The sequence below is a fragment of the Dipteris shenzhenensis genome, chromosome 4 (assembly GCF_047967505.1).
Source record: "Dipteris shenzhenensis isolate YYH24624 ecotype China chromosome 4, Dip_SZ_1.0, whole genome shotgun sequence".
NCBI classification, from domain to species: Eukaryota; Viridiplantae; Streptophyta; class Polypodiopsida; order Gleicheniales; family Dipteridaceae; genus Dipteris; species Dipteris shenzhenensis.
The window spans coordinates 57,805,512-57,821,216 of record NC_141599.1 but is presented as its reverse complement, the minus strand read 5'-3'; the positions used below and the strand labels follow the sequence as shown (position 1 = coordinate 57,821,216).

Sequence of the window (15,705 nt, the reverse complement as noted above, 5' to 3'; positions counted from 1 at the left end):
CGGTTTTGTATCGATCTCCCTCTATGAGCGCCTCCAAGGGCTCCTCATATGTGAAAGAGGAATCACCCCCTACCTACTCATGCATGAGGTGACCACTGAAGGAATGTGCGCGGAAACTATATCCCAGGTTGCAAGAACTTGAAGGGAATGCCGATTGGCATGGGCTTGGAGTAAATGTGAGTAGATGGGAGGTGCCATTGCTTGCCCTTCTGCCGCAGAAGACGGCATGATACCATCTTTCTTAGGTGCTTTGGGAGGTCATTCATGCTTCTTTAGGTGCTTTTGGGAGGTCATTCATACTCCGTTACGGTTGACCTCCATGAGATCTTCGACTCAGGTTGCTTCCTAGTCGATCAAGGGGGAGACTGTGTAGATATCCAACAATGGCTTGTGATCACCCTTCTGGACACTGACTACAAGATCTTTGCGATAGCAAGGCCCTACTTTGCATCTCTAGATCAATGATGCCAAGTCTTTCCTTCTCCTAGTACTAAATCATCGTCTGCCAATCGAACGTGGCTCTAGTGTTTTAAGTGCCATCGAGTCCTGTCCACAAGAAGTTGCGCACCAAACACTTGAGCTGTCCAATGCATCCTCTATGAAATGCAAAGACCAAGAGGCTATGTGCTAGGCTATTGCTAGGAGGACCTGGTTGGCCACAAGGGCCAGCCATGCTGAAGAGAGTTTGGAAGAGCTCCAATAAATTAGCTTACGTCGCACACTCAAACTCTTTGTCTATGAGCAAGTGGGATGCAACTTTGTGAAAGAAAACCAATCTCCCATTGTGTTGGCCACAGCCAGAGCAAAACCTTTGCTCTCCCTTAGGAGAGGTTTGATCTATGCTCGATGGTGTGTCCAATGATAAGGCCATTGAAAAGGAGGGTGAAACTGGCCTTCAGTTTCCTAAAGGGCAGTAGACTATAACTTGCATTGCATATTCATTACTCACAGCCACATTGCATCATTTCCAACCACTTAACTTTAAACAATACCACTTAGAAACAACTGGAGAAATAACTGGATGGAGGCTAGAGTGCCCCTGCTCAATGAAATCAAGTACAAGACACCACACTGGCCCCAAACACTTGGCGCCCCTTCCGGTATTTATTTATTTCTTTAGGAATGAAATTGGTACATACAACAAGGGCTCACCCTTGTGCTCTGCCCCACGGGCAAGTCCATTGTCCAAGCTAAACCTTGGCTATAACCTGCATTCTATCCTAGTGCACACACTAGCACCCAAGTGCCAAGGCAAAGCTAAGGCATTCACCATTTGTCCATGACCAACTGTAAAGGTATCCAAGCATTCCACAAAGACTGTAACCAACTGTTAATGACCAAGCATCCAGACACTTCTGAAAAATCTCCAAATGCAATCACATGAAAAGGATAGCGACAAGAGAACTCAAACCAGCTTCAATTGACTTCAATCCAGCTCCGAAACACCTCCAGAAGCAACACATCCAGTGTAGTGGCTAGCGGGAGGAACTGGCAGCTAGGAGAAGGGAAGGAAGAGAGAGATAACGGGCTGGAATCAGAGAGAAAGAAAGAGCAGGAGGATCACGGGTAGAAGAGAGAAGGTGAGCAGCTAGCCATGAGCGTTGGGGAGTCTAAATGGGCTGTACAAACAGCCAAAACAGCCTTGGGCTGTGTGATTACAGTCCGTACAGCAATAACCACACCTTGGGATGCGTAATAACTGATCCGTACAGCAGGCCTGTTCCGTACAGCAGCGATGAATGTTCCGTACAATCAGCCTTGGGATGTGTACCTCTTCCGTACAGCCAGCAATTAAGACCAGTCAGCCGACCCTACTTGCCCTCGATGCCTCTCACACACATTGGCTAGTATCTGGACAGACACCGTACATACTTTGATGGCCGTATGGACGGGTATGCAGGCCTCAGCTAGGAGGGCTTCTTTCTTCAGGTAATGGAAGGATTCTCCTTTCTTCTCTGAGACTACTACAGGGTTGAGGTGGCACTTTCAGCCTCAGCCTTGGTTGTTTTCCACCTCACTCTGAGGGGATTTTTTATTTATCCTTATGATTTCATGATGTATTCCGCTTTGAGCTTGCTCTTGCGGGTTTTTTCTCTTACTTAATAGAAGTCTTTTTCTTGGAAAAAAAAAAAAAACGTACGTTGGCCTTGGAAGGAAAGAAAGAGGGTAGGTATGCATGAGGGAATGCCGCGTGGCCCCCTCATTAAAGCTCTAACCCTTGCAAACCAATGGCGCTTCATGCAAATTATCGTGGACTATTAAAGGGCCGTAGATCACCTAAGGATCGAGGCAGCTAAATGTTATAAAAATGCTTCTTGGCTGCAATTGTGAACATATGTAAACCAAAATGTCAGTAAAGTGGCAAGAGGGCAGATCAGGGCTCAGACGGCCACAGGATACCCAACTGATGCAATCTACCCACTAAAAACTGTTCCACTAATATCCACTTATGCAGCCCACATGATATCCACTTATGCATCCCACTGATACTCGTTAAATAGTGAATGGTCGAGATGGTCGGGTTTATTACAAGGTGCTTCATATGACAATAAATGTAAAAAATAGCATAGAAGGCTTTACAAGGTTTTTTATGACAATAAAGGAGCTTAAATATTTATACAAATGCAATAAAAATAACCAATAATCATCAAGCTCCAATATGTCCCATGACATGTAATCTGTCCACTGATATATGTAATCTGTCCACTGATATCTGCTCATGCAATCTGCCCATTGATAAACTTCTTGGTAAATGGTAAATGTAGGTTTGGGTTGCGACATCTGCAGCTGTCTAGCAGGATAGGTCAGCTGAGGTAAATCATCTTGGGTGACTAGAACAGGCGCCCAGCTAGCAGATCAGGTCAAGGACAGAATGCAGGGCCTGCAGCTCCACCTTATGGCAGTCAGCAGTCAATATCAATAGTCAACTAGTAGGTTGATTGACACTTGGTAGTTGGCCAGCAGTCGACCATGCGTCATGTTGTTAGGTCACCCAGCAAGAAAGAATGAAAAAACAAAGAAAGAAATCTCTAGTAATGACTCTGGTCATAGGAGGGACTTGAGGAGAGATAGCGGAGTGCGAGGCTTTGGGTGGGTAGTTGTCCTCTTCAAATCACACCTGAGGCCACTCATATCTATGGTTCGGCGAGAGGAGCATGCACGACACATGTGGAAACGAGTTCAGCTCCTAGATGCCCGATCTATCTTTATGGCAATATTTCTCCATACACGTCCTCCTATGCACAAGAGGTCACCGCAGAGAGACACATTCCATATGAGACGATCCATGATCACATCACAGAGTTCTCTAGACAAGGAGACATCCTCCTGCTAGGAGACTTCGATGCACGGACATGAGACAGACGGGTGGGTCTGCTTGACTTCACAGATGACAGAGATCCCCACATAGTCCCGGAGCTAGATGTAGTTGAGCTAGGAATATTAAGACACTCCGCAGATGCTCCACAAGTGATAGGATATGGGCGACATCTACTTGATTTGGGGGTACTCCATGACTTGATCATCTATAATGGTCTTCAAAGATTGGCCATTGTCTGGAGGACTCACTTGTTTTCCACATGGCAGTGGGTCAAGTACAGTGGACTACCTACTAGACCCACTAGCCCTTGTATCGCGGATACTCGATTTCATTGTACCCCTGCCCCCACTTGAAGCTGATCACTCATACCTGGCGTTCCATGTCTTTGCCACTATGCCACCCACAAGGAGAGCCCTCATCACACCTACACGTGTCCAGATCCACTTTGACCGTGCCCTCAACCCACTGTACGTGAGTCAGTTAGCCAAAGCATTCCCAGCCCTACTTGAGGATGACATAGACCTCGCACGCACCTCGAATGCCCTTGTCTTAGTGGTACAAGAGGCTGCCACCAGATCCTTTCCCACGACCCGATCCACGCAAGTCCGAGATGAGAAGACGCCTCAAAACCCTTGGTTTGATACTAAGTGCAGAGAGGCGAGAGCCTACCTCATACGAGAGCAAACCTTAGGCCATCTGAGGCACATAGGATTTTTTAACGATTGACACGCCGCAAGAGGCGGGCCTTTCTCACACACAGGATGGACGAGATTGTTAGATCTTTTCGAGCAAGAGACCCAACCACCACTGGATGGGGTTTCCTAAGGGAAGGGAAGTCATTTATCCCCATCACTGACCCAGATGTCTGGCATACATATGCATGTTCCCTCTATGATGTCCAGATGCAGACACCACCGGACATGTCCTCTATGCCCAGGGCCACCACTTGTCACTTGTTTACCAATCAGAACGTGCAGGCTGCACTTCGTCGGCTACACAACCGGAAAGCATAGGATCATGAGGGTCTTCCCTCTATGATGTCCAGATGCAGACACCACCGGGCATGCCCTCTATGCCCAGGCTCACCACTTGTCAATTGTTTACCACTCAGAATGTGCAGGCTGCACTTCGTCGGCTACACAACCGGAAAGCATAGGATCATAAGGATCTCTAGTGACTGAGACAGAGGAGCATTTCTTATGTGTCTGCCCAGCCTATTATGAGATCAGGGGATGATACCATTGCCCCTATCAGGAGGGGAGTGGCTTCACCACACTCTCACTTCTAGGACCAGGTCTGCATTGGGCTATATCTACTTGAGATGCGCCGACACAGGGAGACCCCACTACGACAGATTAGTCTCCGGGTTATATCTGATTTTGCTCGAGCTATTGAGCTCTGCAGAGTTATCAGTTTAACATCTTATCCGTTTTTCAGTTTATCAGTTTATCAGTTTAGCAGTCTTAGCACTCAGCAAGGGCCTTAGTACGCCCTTTGCTCCAGCCCACTGAGGCTTGTATGAGATCATCCTTTTGGTATACTTTGTACCTTGTCCCATAGGCTTGCGAGGCCTTCCACGAACGTTAATACTTTTTTATTTCTTTCTTTCTCTGTTACACTTGGGGACATTCCCTCTAGGGGTGAGTCGCCCTTGTTAGGCGTAGAGTCGTGACCAGGAGACAGCATAGGATTGCATCCACAGGGCACCGACAACATTTTATATCTGATTTCATGCTTTCGCTCCCTCGCTCTTGACGAGGGAGGAAACCACATTGACCTTGGAGCACATTTCACTTTGTATTATGATGACAGTCGCTCTGAGTGAGCCCCGTTGATAGCCAAAACTTTGTGCCTTTCAATCTGTGTTTGTTTAAGAATCTTCATCTTTGCTGCCTTGTTTTTGCAGAAAAACTAGCATGTGGCCCCTGTTGAAGAACCTCAAATATGTCTTCATTATGCCACCCCAAATTAGGTATCTTTTCTACGAGGCTATTGAACTTATCTTCCTCCCTCTACATTATACCGTCCTTTTGCCGATACCCCAATTCGTAGAGACAAAGCATTATAAGATCTTCTTTATCTTCTATGAAGCTCCACTTTGTTAACTTTGTTATAAACTTTTGCCGCGATCATTTCCATGGACTTCATTTGAGTGTTGATCATGTGCTGAATGATAGAACCACCAGCTGTGGTGCAGGAGGAGACATATTATATTGTTGTATTACCTCTTCAATAACTGATTGCTTGTCCTTGTTTTGTATTTATTGTAGTTTCCTTTCCATTGTCGCCAAGTTAAAAATTCGAGCCTCATATCTTGCGTTGTATATTGAATATTTGTTTCTTGGGGTTCCAAAATACTTATGTGCTCGTGAGATCATCTCTCGTAAGGTTCTCTAAGGGAACAAGGATAAGAGGGGTTATAGACGAGTACAAACGTCTGCTTGTTGGATTCATATTACCAAATTTATTTGGCTTGGAATGTTCCATTTGATGCCCTTGTTTTTTGGGTTGATCCTCCAATTGCACGTTAACCTTTGAGTTGGGCAAGAGGGCTCAGCCTAGCTTAGAGTAAGGAAAAGAAAAGAGCCCCCTCACCCCCCTTTCTCTCCCTCCCCCCTACCCTTCTCCTCTATGCGAGACTTGACGTTGATGGACTAACTAAACAACCTAACAACTAACTTGCGAACTGCCGAAACTAAAGATCTTACCAACTAAACAACTGACCTGGTGACTAAATGATTGAAAAACAAGCAACAAAACCTGATAACGACAGACAAACTAGACTGACTAATCTAATAGCTAACGATAGACTGACAACTAACCTACAAACAGACAACCTGACTGACGAGTAAAGAGTGACGACAAATGATGGACTAACAATTGACTGATTGACAACTTATGATAGATTAATATGGAGAGAGAGAGAGAGAAGAAAGAAAGAAAGAAAGTGTATTATTGTCCACTAAAGGCCAAAATGGGCCCATGGGACATCAAGAACTCTGCATACAAGATAGCACAAAATCAACGTGCCACAAAGAAGAGGCATCGTCGAATATCATCTTAGTGCTACGCAATACAATGCAAGTGAAAGTACATAATGTCAAATCTGAGCCTAAATACAAAGTAAACTAGATGCAAGGAAACCGCCCCGGGTGCAAAATGGGGGGATGAGTACAATATGCCAATGCAAAGATACAAGTCCAGGTGTCATGGAGTCTGAGAACCAAAATAATACTGGAAATCCTGTCCATCGACTCTGCCTCCTGCTATGAGAGTACAAATTTGAGCAAAGGTGAGGTGAGCGGCTGGTGGGGCGAGATCTCCATGAGTAAGTCTCCTCCGAAAAGCTGCCATCATCCTGGATCGTCTGGAGATGAAGCGACGAGTACGTCCCCTATGTAACAAGATCCTGCGGCGTCTACAAACCATCTCATATGTACATCCACAGGGTGGAGGCATGTGTCCTGTGTGAGCTCTGACCTCCTCGTGCTCCTCCTGGTCTCTGTCCTCTGGTATAGCGTGTGCCTGAGCTCTATCAGGCTGGGCTCTATCACGCTCTGGTCTGTGCTGATGGTCTCTGAGGTAGTCTCGTCGAAGCATAGTGGCCTCCCTGACATAAAGAGCTAGGCAATGCTGATCCTCGTAGTCCATCACTCGTGAGAGAGGTCCAAAGCCATCCGTGAAGAGACAGTGGAATCTACCTCTGAGCTCATAATATAGCGGGCATCTGCAAATGAAGTGCTCCTCTGACTCCACCTCTCCCATGGTGCAACAAGGGCAGATCCTGGTCTCTCGGCCTTGGTCGCCGTCCATCCTCCATGCGTCGCATCCTACCAGCCTCTATCTCGAGCTGATGCGAAGAGACTCTAAGCTGGCCAAGGGCAATCCTCAGTGAGTGGGACATGTGGATACCTGTATAGCCTGGTGGAATGACAAATCCATCCTCTGAGATCCGAAGGAAGTGGTCACGATATGTGGCCATCTTCGTCGGAAGCTGCGTGGGATAAATCCAAGTGCGATACGTATGAAGCTGCAGCAAGTCTGCTCTCGTGACCTGGCTAAGCTCGTGGCGAGTCAACTCGAGATGAGGGGCATCTATGCTGTATCGGAAGGGAGGCAGTCTATCCATGTCTAGTCCAAGAGATGTGAGCCACCTAGTGAGTCTGAAGTACCAGCAGTATCGGGGCCTAGATCGTGCCAACTCCATAGAAGATGCAAGTGCTAACCATGGCAACCGAGCTCTGCCTGCTGCTGAGTCTCCAAACTCCCTAACCCTATGCAAATACATGACCGACTGAAACGCTGCATCCAATGCAAGGGGAGTAGCTCCAAACTCTGCTAGCATGATCTCGTGCGGAACTGTAGCCTTGGCCCTAATGAGCCGAGAGAACATGATGATCTGTAACCTCTCTACTCGTCTCCAATCTGCAGCGCCGAGGTCTCCTGCCCAGAAAGGAGCTGCATACATCGCAGCTGGTCTCACCAATGTATCAAAAAGCAAGGATTTCGTATTGGGATGCTGAAAATGGGACTGAAAACACTGACGCTCAAGATGAGCCAACGAAGCATACCCTTTACTAATCCTATCTCGTGCTACATATGTCATGGTGAAAACCGGTCCCCTGAAAACTGCCCCCAAATAAGTGTACTCTCTAACAAGCTCAATGGGCTGTCCGTCATATGTGAAGCAAAACTCATCCGTGCTGTAAATACGATCAGAGGTGTTGAAAACCATAACCTTGGTCTTGCCAAGGTTTACGGTCAACCCCCTGTCCTGGCAAAACCTGTGGAGTGCCTCAATATGTGCCTGGAGGCCCTGAGCAGTAGAGGAAATGAGAACCATATCGTCCGCATACAGGAGGATAGGGATGGAGGATCCTAAGAGAGTAGAGCCCACACCGCCTGTCATCTGTATAAACATCTCTAGCTCATCAATATATAATGCAAAGAGAGTAGGAGAGAGCGGGCAACCCTGCTTCACCCCAATCGTGCTGCATACCTCCTCTGAGAGCCCCTCACGTGTCCGAACCCGACCAGTGACCCTCTCATACAAAGCCATGATAGCCCACTGTATCTCTCCACTAAAGCCCATCTGGCGAATCCTCTGAAACAATCTGAATCGCAGAACTGTGTCAAATGCCTTCCTGAAGTCCACGAAGCAACAATAAAGCCGTTGCCTTCGTGACTTCGCCTCCTCTACCAGTGCCCTGAGTGTGAGGATGTGGTCAAGTGTCGAATGATCCCTGCGAAATCCAACCTGCCCTCTGGCTCTGAGTCCTGTCATCTCGGCATGGTCATTTATACAGCTTTTCAAAACTGATGCATAGATCTTGGCCATAACGTGGCCAATCATGATGGTCCTGTGATTCGACGGCTCCATAGGGTCCCCCGACTTGTGGATAGGTACTATGGTATTGCCTAACCAGGACTGTGGTAGGCCTGTACAAACAGACTCATTGAAGAGACGGGAAAGAACAAAATCTAAGGCATCAATCCCATGGATTACATACTCCGCTTGCAATCCATCATGAGTCATTTATAACGGCTTGTCCAGGTGGCCACAGTCTTCCATGCCTACATTCTCTTCTGCTTCTGGGCGTGGTACTAGCGTGATCGACTACATCATAGGTCCCCCGACTCTAGTCCCTTCCATCCATAGCCTTACTGTTAGCCCCTTCATGCCCTCTGCCGACCATGCACTCATCCACTTTACTTTGACTAATGTCTCCCATGACCCACCCCCCCCTCGTTATCATGACCGCCAACCCTATTACGAGGTTCATTTCGACCACCAGTTCGATGATGTATATAGCCAGAACCTCAGCCGCCTACTCCGTCCTCATCTATTAGATGCTCTACCATCCACGCAAGACCGGTGGGAACTTGTACATACTTCACTCGTTTCTGCCGCTCACATGTCGTTCCCTGCCACATGTCATTCGTTTAGTCCCCCACCGGTTGGTCTTGTTCCTTGCAACGGTTGGTATGACGAGGAGTGTAAGGAACTCCGCAGGAAACTTCACCTTGAGACCAAGGAGAAGTCTCCCCTCCTTGCCGAAACCAAGAGAGACTACAAGTGGTTGGTTAGGCACAAGAAACGCCAATTTCTAGCCCGGAATGAGGAGGAGCTGAGAAGCTTGCTTTTCAGCTGTGACTCCAAGGAATTCTGGAGAAAATTCCTCCGCTCGAAGTCTCAGAGCCCCCTCACAGATCCACGTGTCTGGTCTGCATACACTTCAGCTCTATACGATGTTCCAGATCAGCCAGCCATCGATTTATCCCATTCCCCTAGGCCAGCTTCATCTAGTCTCTTCACACCAGAGAGTGTCCGTGCAGCAGTCCACCGATTGAAGAACGGGAGAGCTGTGCGAGGTGAGGAGCTCCAGTCCCTGATCTGTGGGCTGTACTGTGCAGTCTGATGAAGTCCGACAGAGGCTATCATCGTGAAATGCTGGGAGTATGACCGGTTCCTCCATGAAGTCATAAGTGAGGGCCTGTCTGTTTGAGGTCCTCGCGTTGAAGTCTCCTAAAAGGATGACTTCTCCGCGATGTGAAAAATCTGCAATGTCCGCTGAGAGATCCTCAAATATGGACTGGCCTGGTCCAGTGGAAGAATAGATCGACTACGCCGGGGGGAAGTAGCAAACTGCAATAAAAAGATCTCGCTGAGGGGCTCTGCGGCAGATGCGTATACACAAGAATCGGGCATGTGAATCCGCTCTCTCCACTGTGATGATCCGATCGAGATGCTCTCTGTACAAAATGGCCACTCCTCCAGATCCTCTCACTCCAAATGTTCGAGTGTGCTGCCTGAAGGCAGATCTCCATGTATACCCTGTCACTCGTGGCAAAGGTCTCTCTGGACTCTCGTGTGTCTCCGTGAAAAAGATGATATCTCTCCCAAAGAATGCCCCCCGTAGATTGCCTGGCTGTGCTGTAAAAGAACCATTGCAGTTCCATACAACGATGCGTAGACTATCTGACGGGTGGTGTGTCCCATGGGCCCTGTCCCATCAAGCGGTCGTAGCAGGAGGTGGAGGTGGGGCTATATCTGCTGGTCTGTCATCTCTAAGCACTGTGGGAGCACGCCTCAAAGTGCCTGTGATGAGTCTGCCATCCCTGATCACTGCCCACTTGCCCTGAGCTCGGGCTGCATCTCTCTGAGGGATGAGCGCCTTGCGCTCCTCAACCTGTATCTGAGTCAGATCCTCGTCCATGGAAATCTGTGGGTGGTCTCTGAGTGTCCCTCTCCTCCTGAGGGCAGCTAGACGTGCCTGGGCATCTCTGAATCTGATAATGAGGGGCTGCTCTCTAGTTCGATCCCTCCCGACTCTATATGAGAGAGAGAGAGAGAGAGAGAGAGAGAGAGAGAGAGAGAGATGATATGATTGTATTAAAGTCCTCTTGAGACCTTTAAGGATCTATGGGACTAGTTCGGACATGTGAGGCTTGCTCGAATGAGAATTTGTATGCTTTGCTTTCTTCACTGTAGCCAACCATGATGCATTTGCATGACTTCGCATCCAATTTCCTGCGATGATCATCATGTATGTGGGCATATGCTATGCAACCAAATATGCAGAGATGCCCAATGCATGGCTTGTGTCCAGTGAATGCTTCATAAGGATTCATACCTTGTATCGGTTCGGTAGGAAGCCGATTAAGCAAGTAGTTAGCTGTTCTGCTGAGGAGTATCTGCACATGTGAATTGTCTTCGAATGCCATGATTTTTGCAAGTTCATGAATGCTAAAGACATGTATTCACCTCCTCTATCTGATCTCATGACCTTGATCTTTCTGCCTGTTTGGTTTTCTACCATGGCTTTGAATTCTTGAAATCTGGAAAACACTTCAGATTTCTCTTTCAGAAAGTAGACGCCTAGACAAACGTTGCCACACTCTGTGAAGGCTCCTAATCAGGGGGGAGCTCTTTCCTGTGATGGAATCTTCTGGGAAAATAAACCTGTGAGATTGCCCCTCCTGTACAGGGGTTGGGGGGGTGGGTGTGTTCCTGACCCTCGTCGGAGCAAGAGATTCCAGGGCTCAGAGCCTGGGGTGAAACCATGTACTACTAACTATAGGGTGCGGGGAGCAATGGAATGCAAGATGAATGTGAGGAAGCAAACAACAGTCGAGGAAACATAGTATACTTGCAAATGGATAAAGAAGAAGGTACAAGTGCTAACAAACCACCCTCCATGATATGGTTGAAGTATCCTGGATACATCTTAGGTAATCACTTGGAAACTAGATCATGGTTGTACATGTTCGTGCAAGATGGATATAGCAACCTATGATAGTACAGGGAGGTCAATATAACGAATAAATGGTAAGGCAAGCTGAAAAGCCTCAAACTTGGGTCGTGGTAGAGCCTTTGTGAAGAATTCTGCCAAGTTATCCTATTTGAAAACGTAGGACAACTGTATATCTCCAGAGCTGATAGTTGCTCTTGAACATAATGATAGTGTAACTCAATGTGCTTCGTATGCGCATGAAACAAAGGATCACACGCAATAGCCAAAGCACACTGGTTGTCAATGTAGATGATAGTAGAAGCGTTTTGGCTGACATGAAGATCTGAAAGTAACTTGCGTAGTCAAACAAATTCTACGGTGGCTGTGAATGCTGCCCTATACTCAGCGTCACAACTGCAAGTAGCAACTGTAGGCTGCTTCTTGCTGAACCAAAAGATGCATGAAGATCCAAGCATGAAATATTTGCCAGTATGCAACATATAGGTGTCATAACAACCTGCAAAATCACTGTCTGTGAATGCATGCAAACAAGTGAAGACTGATCACCATAGTACAGGCCCAAATTCTGTGTGGCCTTCAAGTAATGGAAGACCGGGGCCAGGATTGGATCTGTCTGTGTGGGGGAGGGATGACACATGCCCGCTTGTTTTAATGGCTTGTTAAGTGACTTGCATTTCAATTGTTGTTTTGTGCTTACAATGACATGGTACTTGGTAAGGAGGTGGAAACTGGGAAGGGGGGGAGCAGCAAGGTGGAGCTATTGGTAGACATGACGCAACGGCAGAGAGCAAGAAGGGACAGGGTGACAGGCAGGGTAAAGCTGCTGGGAAGGATGGTGCAACAGCAGGAAGGGGGCGGGGGACAGCAACAAGGCATGGACAAAATAAATTCCAGCTTGATAATAGAATTGCTGCATTGGCATTCATAGTTTGCATGAATAGATTTACCAGAAAGGTTTATTTTAATGACAGAGTCATATTTGGTATGCTTGTTTGCACAGAATCTTAGGACAAATATTCCATTTAGAGGTTGCTATGATTTCTAGTACATCATAGTTTCTGTGGGAGTAAATTTTTTTCCAGTCAAGCTTCTACGAAATCATAGTTTCTGCGGAAGAAAAGGTTTGCAGATAACATTCTTTGCTCTTCAAAAGTCTAAGGATTCATTGTTTTGTGTCTTATCTGTAAACTGAGAATGCTGAAGGTCACCAAAGCTTGGTTGTTTGTATGCACAAGACAATAGACTTGGGGTAATGCAAAGTTTTAGATTCGTGAATGCAAATGAACAGATGTTTCTCAAAGCATCAACTTGGAAGTGTTATTTCGTTTTGCTAATGGTCTTTCATCCATCCATGTCTAACTTGCTTCTTTCAAATGGCTTTGTAGGAGCGCGTTACGTTCGTGTGAATACCTTGAAGATGGAAGTAGATGCAGCTTTAGAAGCACTTAAAAAGTCGCTAGAGGTAAGATACGAGATTTTAACGTCTTTTGATATTTGTAATGCAATATTTTGCAAAATATTCCCTAGTTGAAGGCTTCATGACAAGTTTGTACCAGTAAGGAGTAGTTGGATGATGTTAAGATGATCAGTGTGAGGTCACAGTACATGGCCTCCATTTTCAAATGTGAATCCCGATTAAAAAATTTGCAAGCAACGAAATCTCTCATTAATCAGGGGAAGTGTCATTGGATCTGGCTTTTTCCTTTGCAATGTGAATTCTGATATAAAATATTTTTGAACAACTAGATCTCTCATTGAGCCAAGGGAAGTGTCTTGACATTATGATAAAACTGCAAACTACTAAAAAGTACTCACCAAGGAGGTAAGTGCTGAATGGTACTGTGTATCATATATTAATGTCCATGACAGTTTGTTTTAGGCAGTCGGTCTCACCTGTTAGAAACATGGTGGAGAGAGAGAGAGAGAGAGAGAGAGAGAGAGAGAGAGAGAAGGTTAGGGTGTGAGGAAATGATTCACAAATGAAGACATAATATTAGAAAGGCTCTTCATATATTCAAGTGTGACAAGATAAGTGAAGTACAAGCCTTATATAGGCTACTCACTCACACACTAGCACATGACTCACACACATGAACTAGTACTAGATCACCTGGTACTACACACCAACACATCACACACCAACACACTCTTTGGCTATGATATCTCCAACACCCCCCTTCAGAGCAAAGAGTGTGAGACCCAACACGCAAAGAGTAGACCGATCCTCCCTCCACCGCAATATTGCAAAGAGCAAGTCCAACTATCCAACACCTCCTGTGTGATAGTGTCTTCTCAGTCAGCTTGCGACCGGCAAGGGCAAACCATCACTCGTCACCCCCCTTACTCTGAACTGGGTGGTCAATACCATCAAACCAAAGTAAAAAACCCAGGGCAGAGTACCTCTTATTGACTCCAAATACTTTCAGTTTGAATGGACTACTCAAGGCTGAGAACCTTTGTTGACTCAACATAAACACATAGAACTAATCATCATCTATGTCTTTAGAGAGGAATAGATCATGCAACATAGCAATTGAAGCTTCTTGCTCAGGTTCAGTAGATGTAGCATAAATATTATTGAGCTTGTCTAGGTTCTCCTTAGCTGAAGTAGTGAGGTCAAGTTGATGAAGCAATTTGCTGACCAACCTCACACCAAGATGCGCCAATGCTTTGTCATGCTGCTCATCCCTAGATGCAAGTGGTGCTGATGAATCTTCACCACGAGGACGAGGCTCCATAGTGTCAAACTGAGGTAGCAAAGGCAGCAAGCTGAAATAGATAGCCAGCCAGTAAAGGAGCTTGCCTAGGGATCTGAAATAAACCAACAGCTTGAGAAATGCTTGAATAAATGTGTCCAGCAGCCTGAAGTGTAAGATGAGCTAATAGAAGCTGGAGCAAGTCCAAAATCCTCAAGAAGGTAGCTGGAGGAGCGCCAAATGCAGCAATATATCTCGAAATGTGAGAATCGCTTCAATAGACCAGCTCCAAAATGATCAGGTGGCTCTCTAGAGGGTTCCGAAATGTTGCAGCAGGTCAGTAGTTCCAAAAACGGCTGTTCTGCAAGAGCTGAAACCTAGAAACAGCCCCGAAAATGAGTCTGGAAAGGCGGTTCTGCAGCTCCAAAAACGGCTGTTCTGCAAAAGCTGAAAGCTAGAAACAGCCCCGAAAATGCGTCTAGAAGAGGCACTTGCAAACCCATAAACGGGGATGAAACAACTCCGAATCAGCTTGTATGCAGTCGCCTTTTGCAAACGGGCCAGCCAGCAGGCTGTGGAGAGGCTAGACGGGCAGAAATGGGCACAGGAAGCTACAAAACAGAGGTGAAATGGAGGGAACAGTGAAGGTGGCTGAGCAAAAACCCTAAAAGGGTAGAAAGCAGCTGAAAGGAGGTGAAAAAGGGCTGAATCTGAGGCGGAATTGGGTAGGGCTGAGGCGGCTGCAAGAAGAAGGGCTGAAGCAGAATTAGGGTTTTGGATTAGGGTTAGGACTGGGATGATGACGTGGTAGGGCAGCTATGGGGTCGGGATTGACCTGCTCTGATACTATGTTAGAAACATGGTGGAGAGAGAGAGAGAGAGAGAAGGTTAGGTTGTGAGGAAATGATGCACAAATGAAGACATAATGAAAGGCTCTTCAAGTGTGACAAGATAAGTGAAGTAGAAGCCTTATATAGGCTACTCACTCACACACTAGTACCTGATAAGTCCCATAATGACGGCACTAACACATGACTCACACACATGAAGTAGTACTAGATCACCTAGTACTACACACCAACACATCACACTAGCACACTCTTTGGCTATGATATCTCCAACACCACCAGGGTGTTAAAAAGCCAACCCTTCGTTGGAGGGGCCTCGAAGAAGCACTGCCTCTCTAGTCGGGCTAGAGCACCCCGCCCTCATGTGAGTTGTGCTGTAGCCGCATGGGCCATCGTGAAACCTGGCCCGGTGAACACTACTCCCGAATAGGTGTAAGATTGCACTATCTCCACTGGCTCATCTCGGTACGTGAAGCTATGGCGACGGGACACTGCTCACGAGGTGTTGAAGGTCATAACCTTGGTCTTTTCAAGGTTAATTGTTAAGTCTCTCTCTTTACAGAACATCTCCAGAGTCTCTAGATATT

At 46.6% G+C, this 15,705-nt stretch overlaps 1 protein-coding gene across 4 annotated transcripts in view; it reads left to right on the top strand.

The window, feature by feature from the left end:
- Positions 1 to 15,705, top strand: part of LOC147903105 (S-adenosyl-L-methionine-dependent methyltransferases superfamily protein) — a 146,412-nt gene that overhangs the window by 73,457 nt on the left and 57,250 nt on the right. For all 4 annotated transcript variants that reach the window (XM_087374189.1, XM_087374190.1, XM_087374186.1 and 1 more), the window contains exon 5: positions 12,960 to 13,036. In XM_087374189.1, the coding sequence (XP_087230315.1) occupies positions 12,960 to 13,036 (77 nt within the window). The remainder of the gene's footprint in view (positions 1 to 12,959; positions 13,037 to 15,705) is intronic.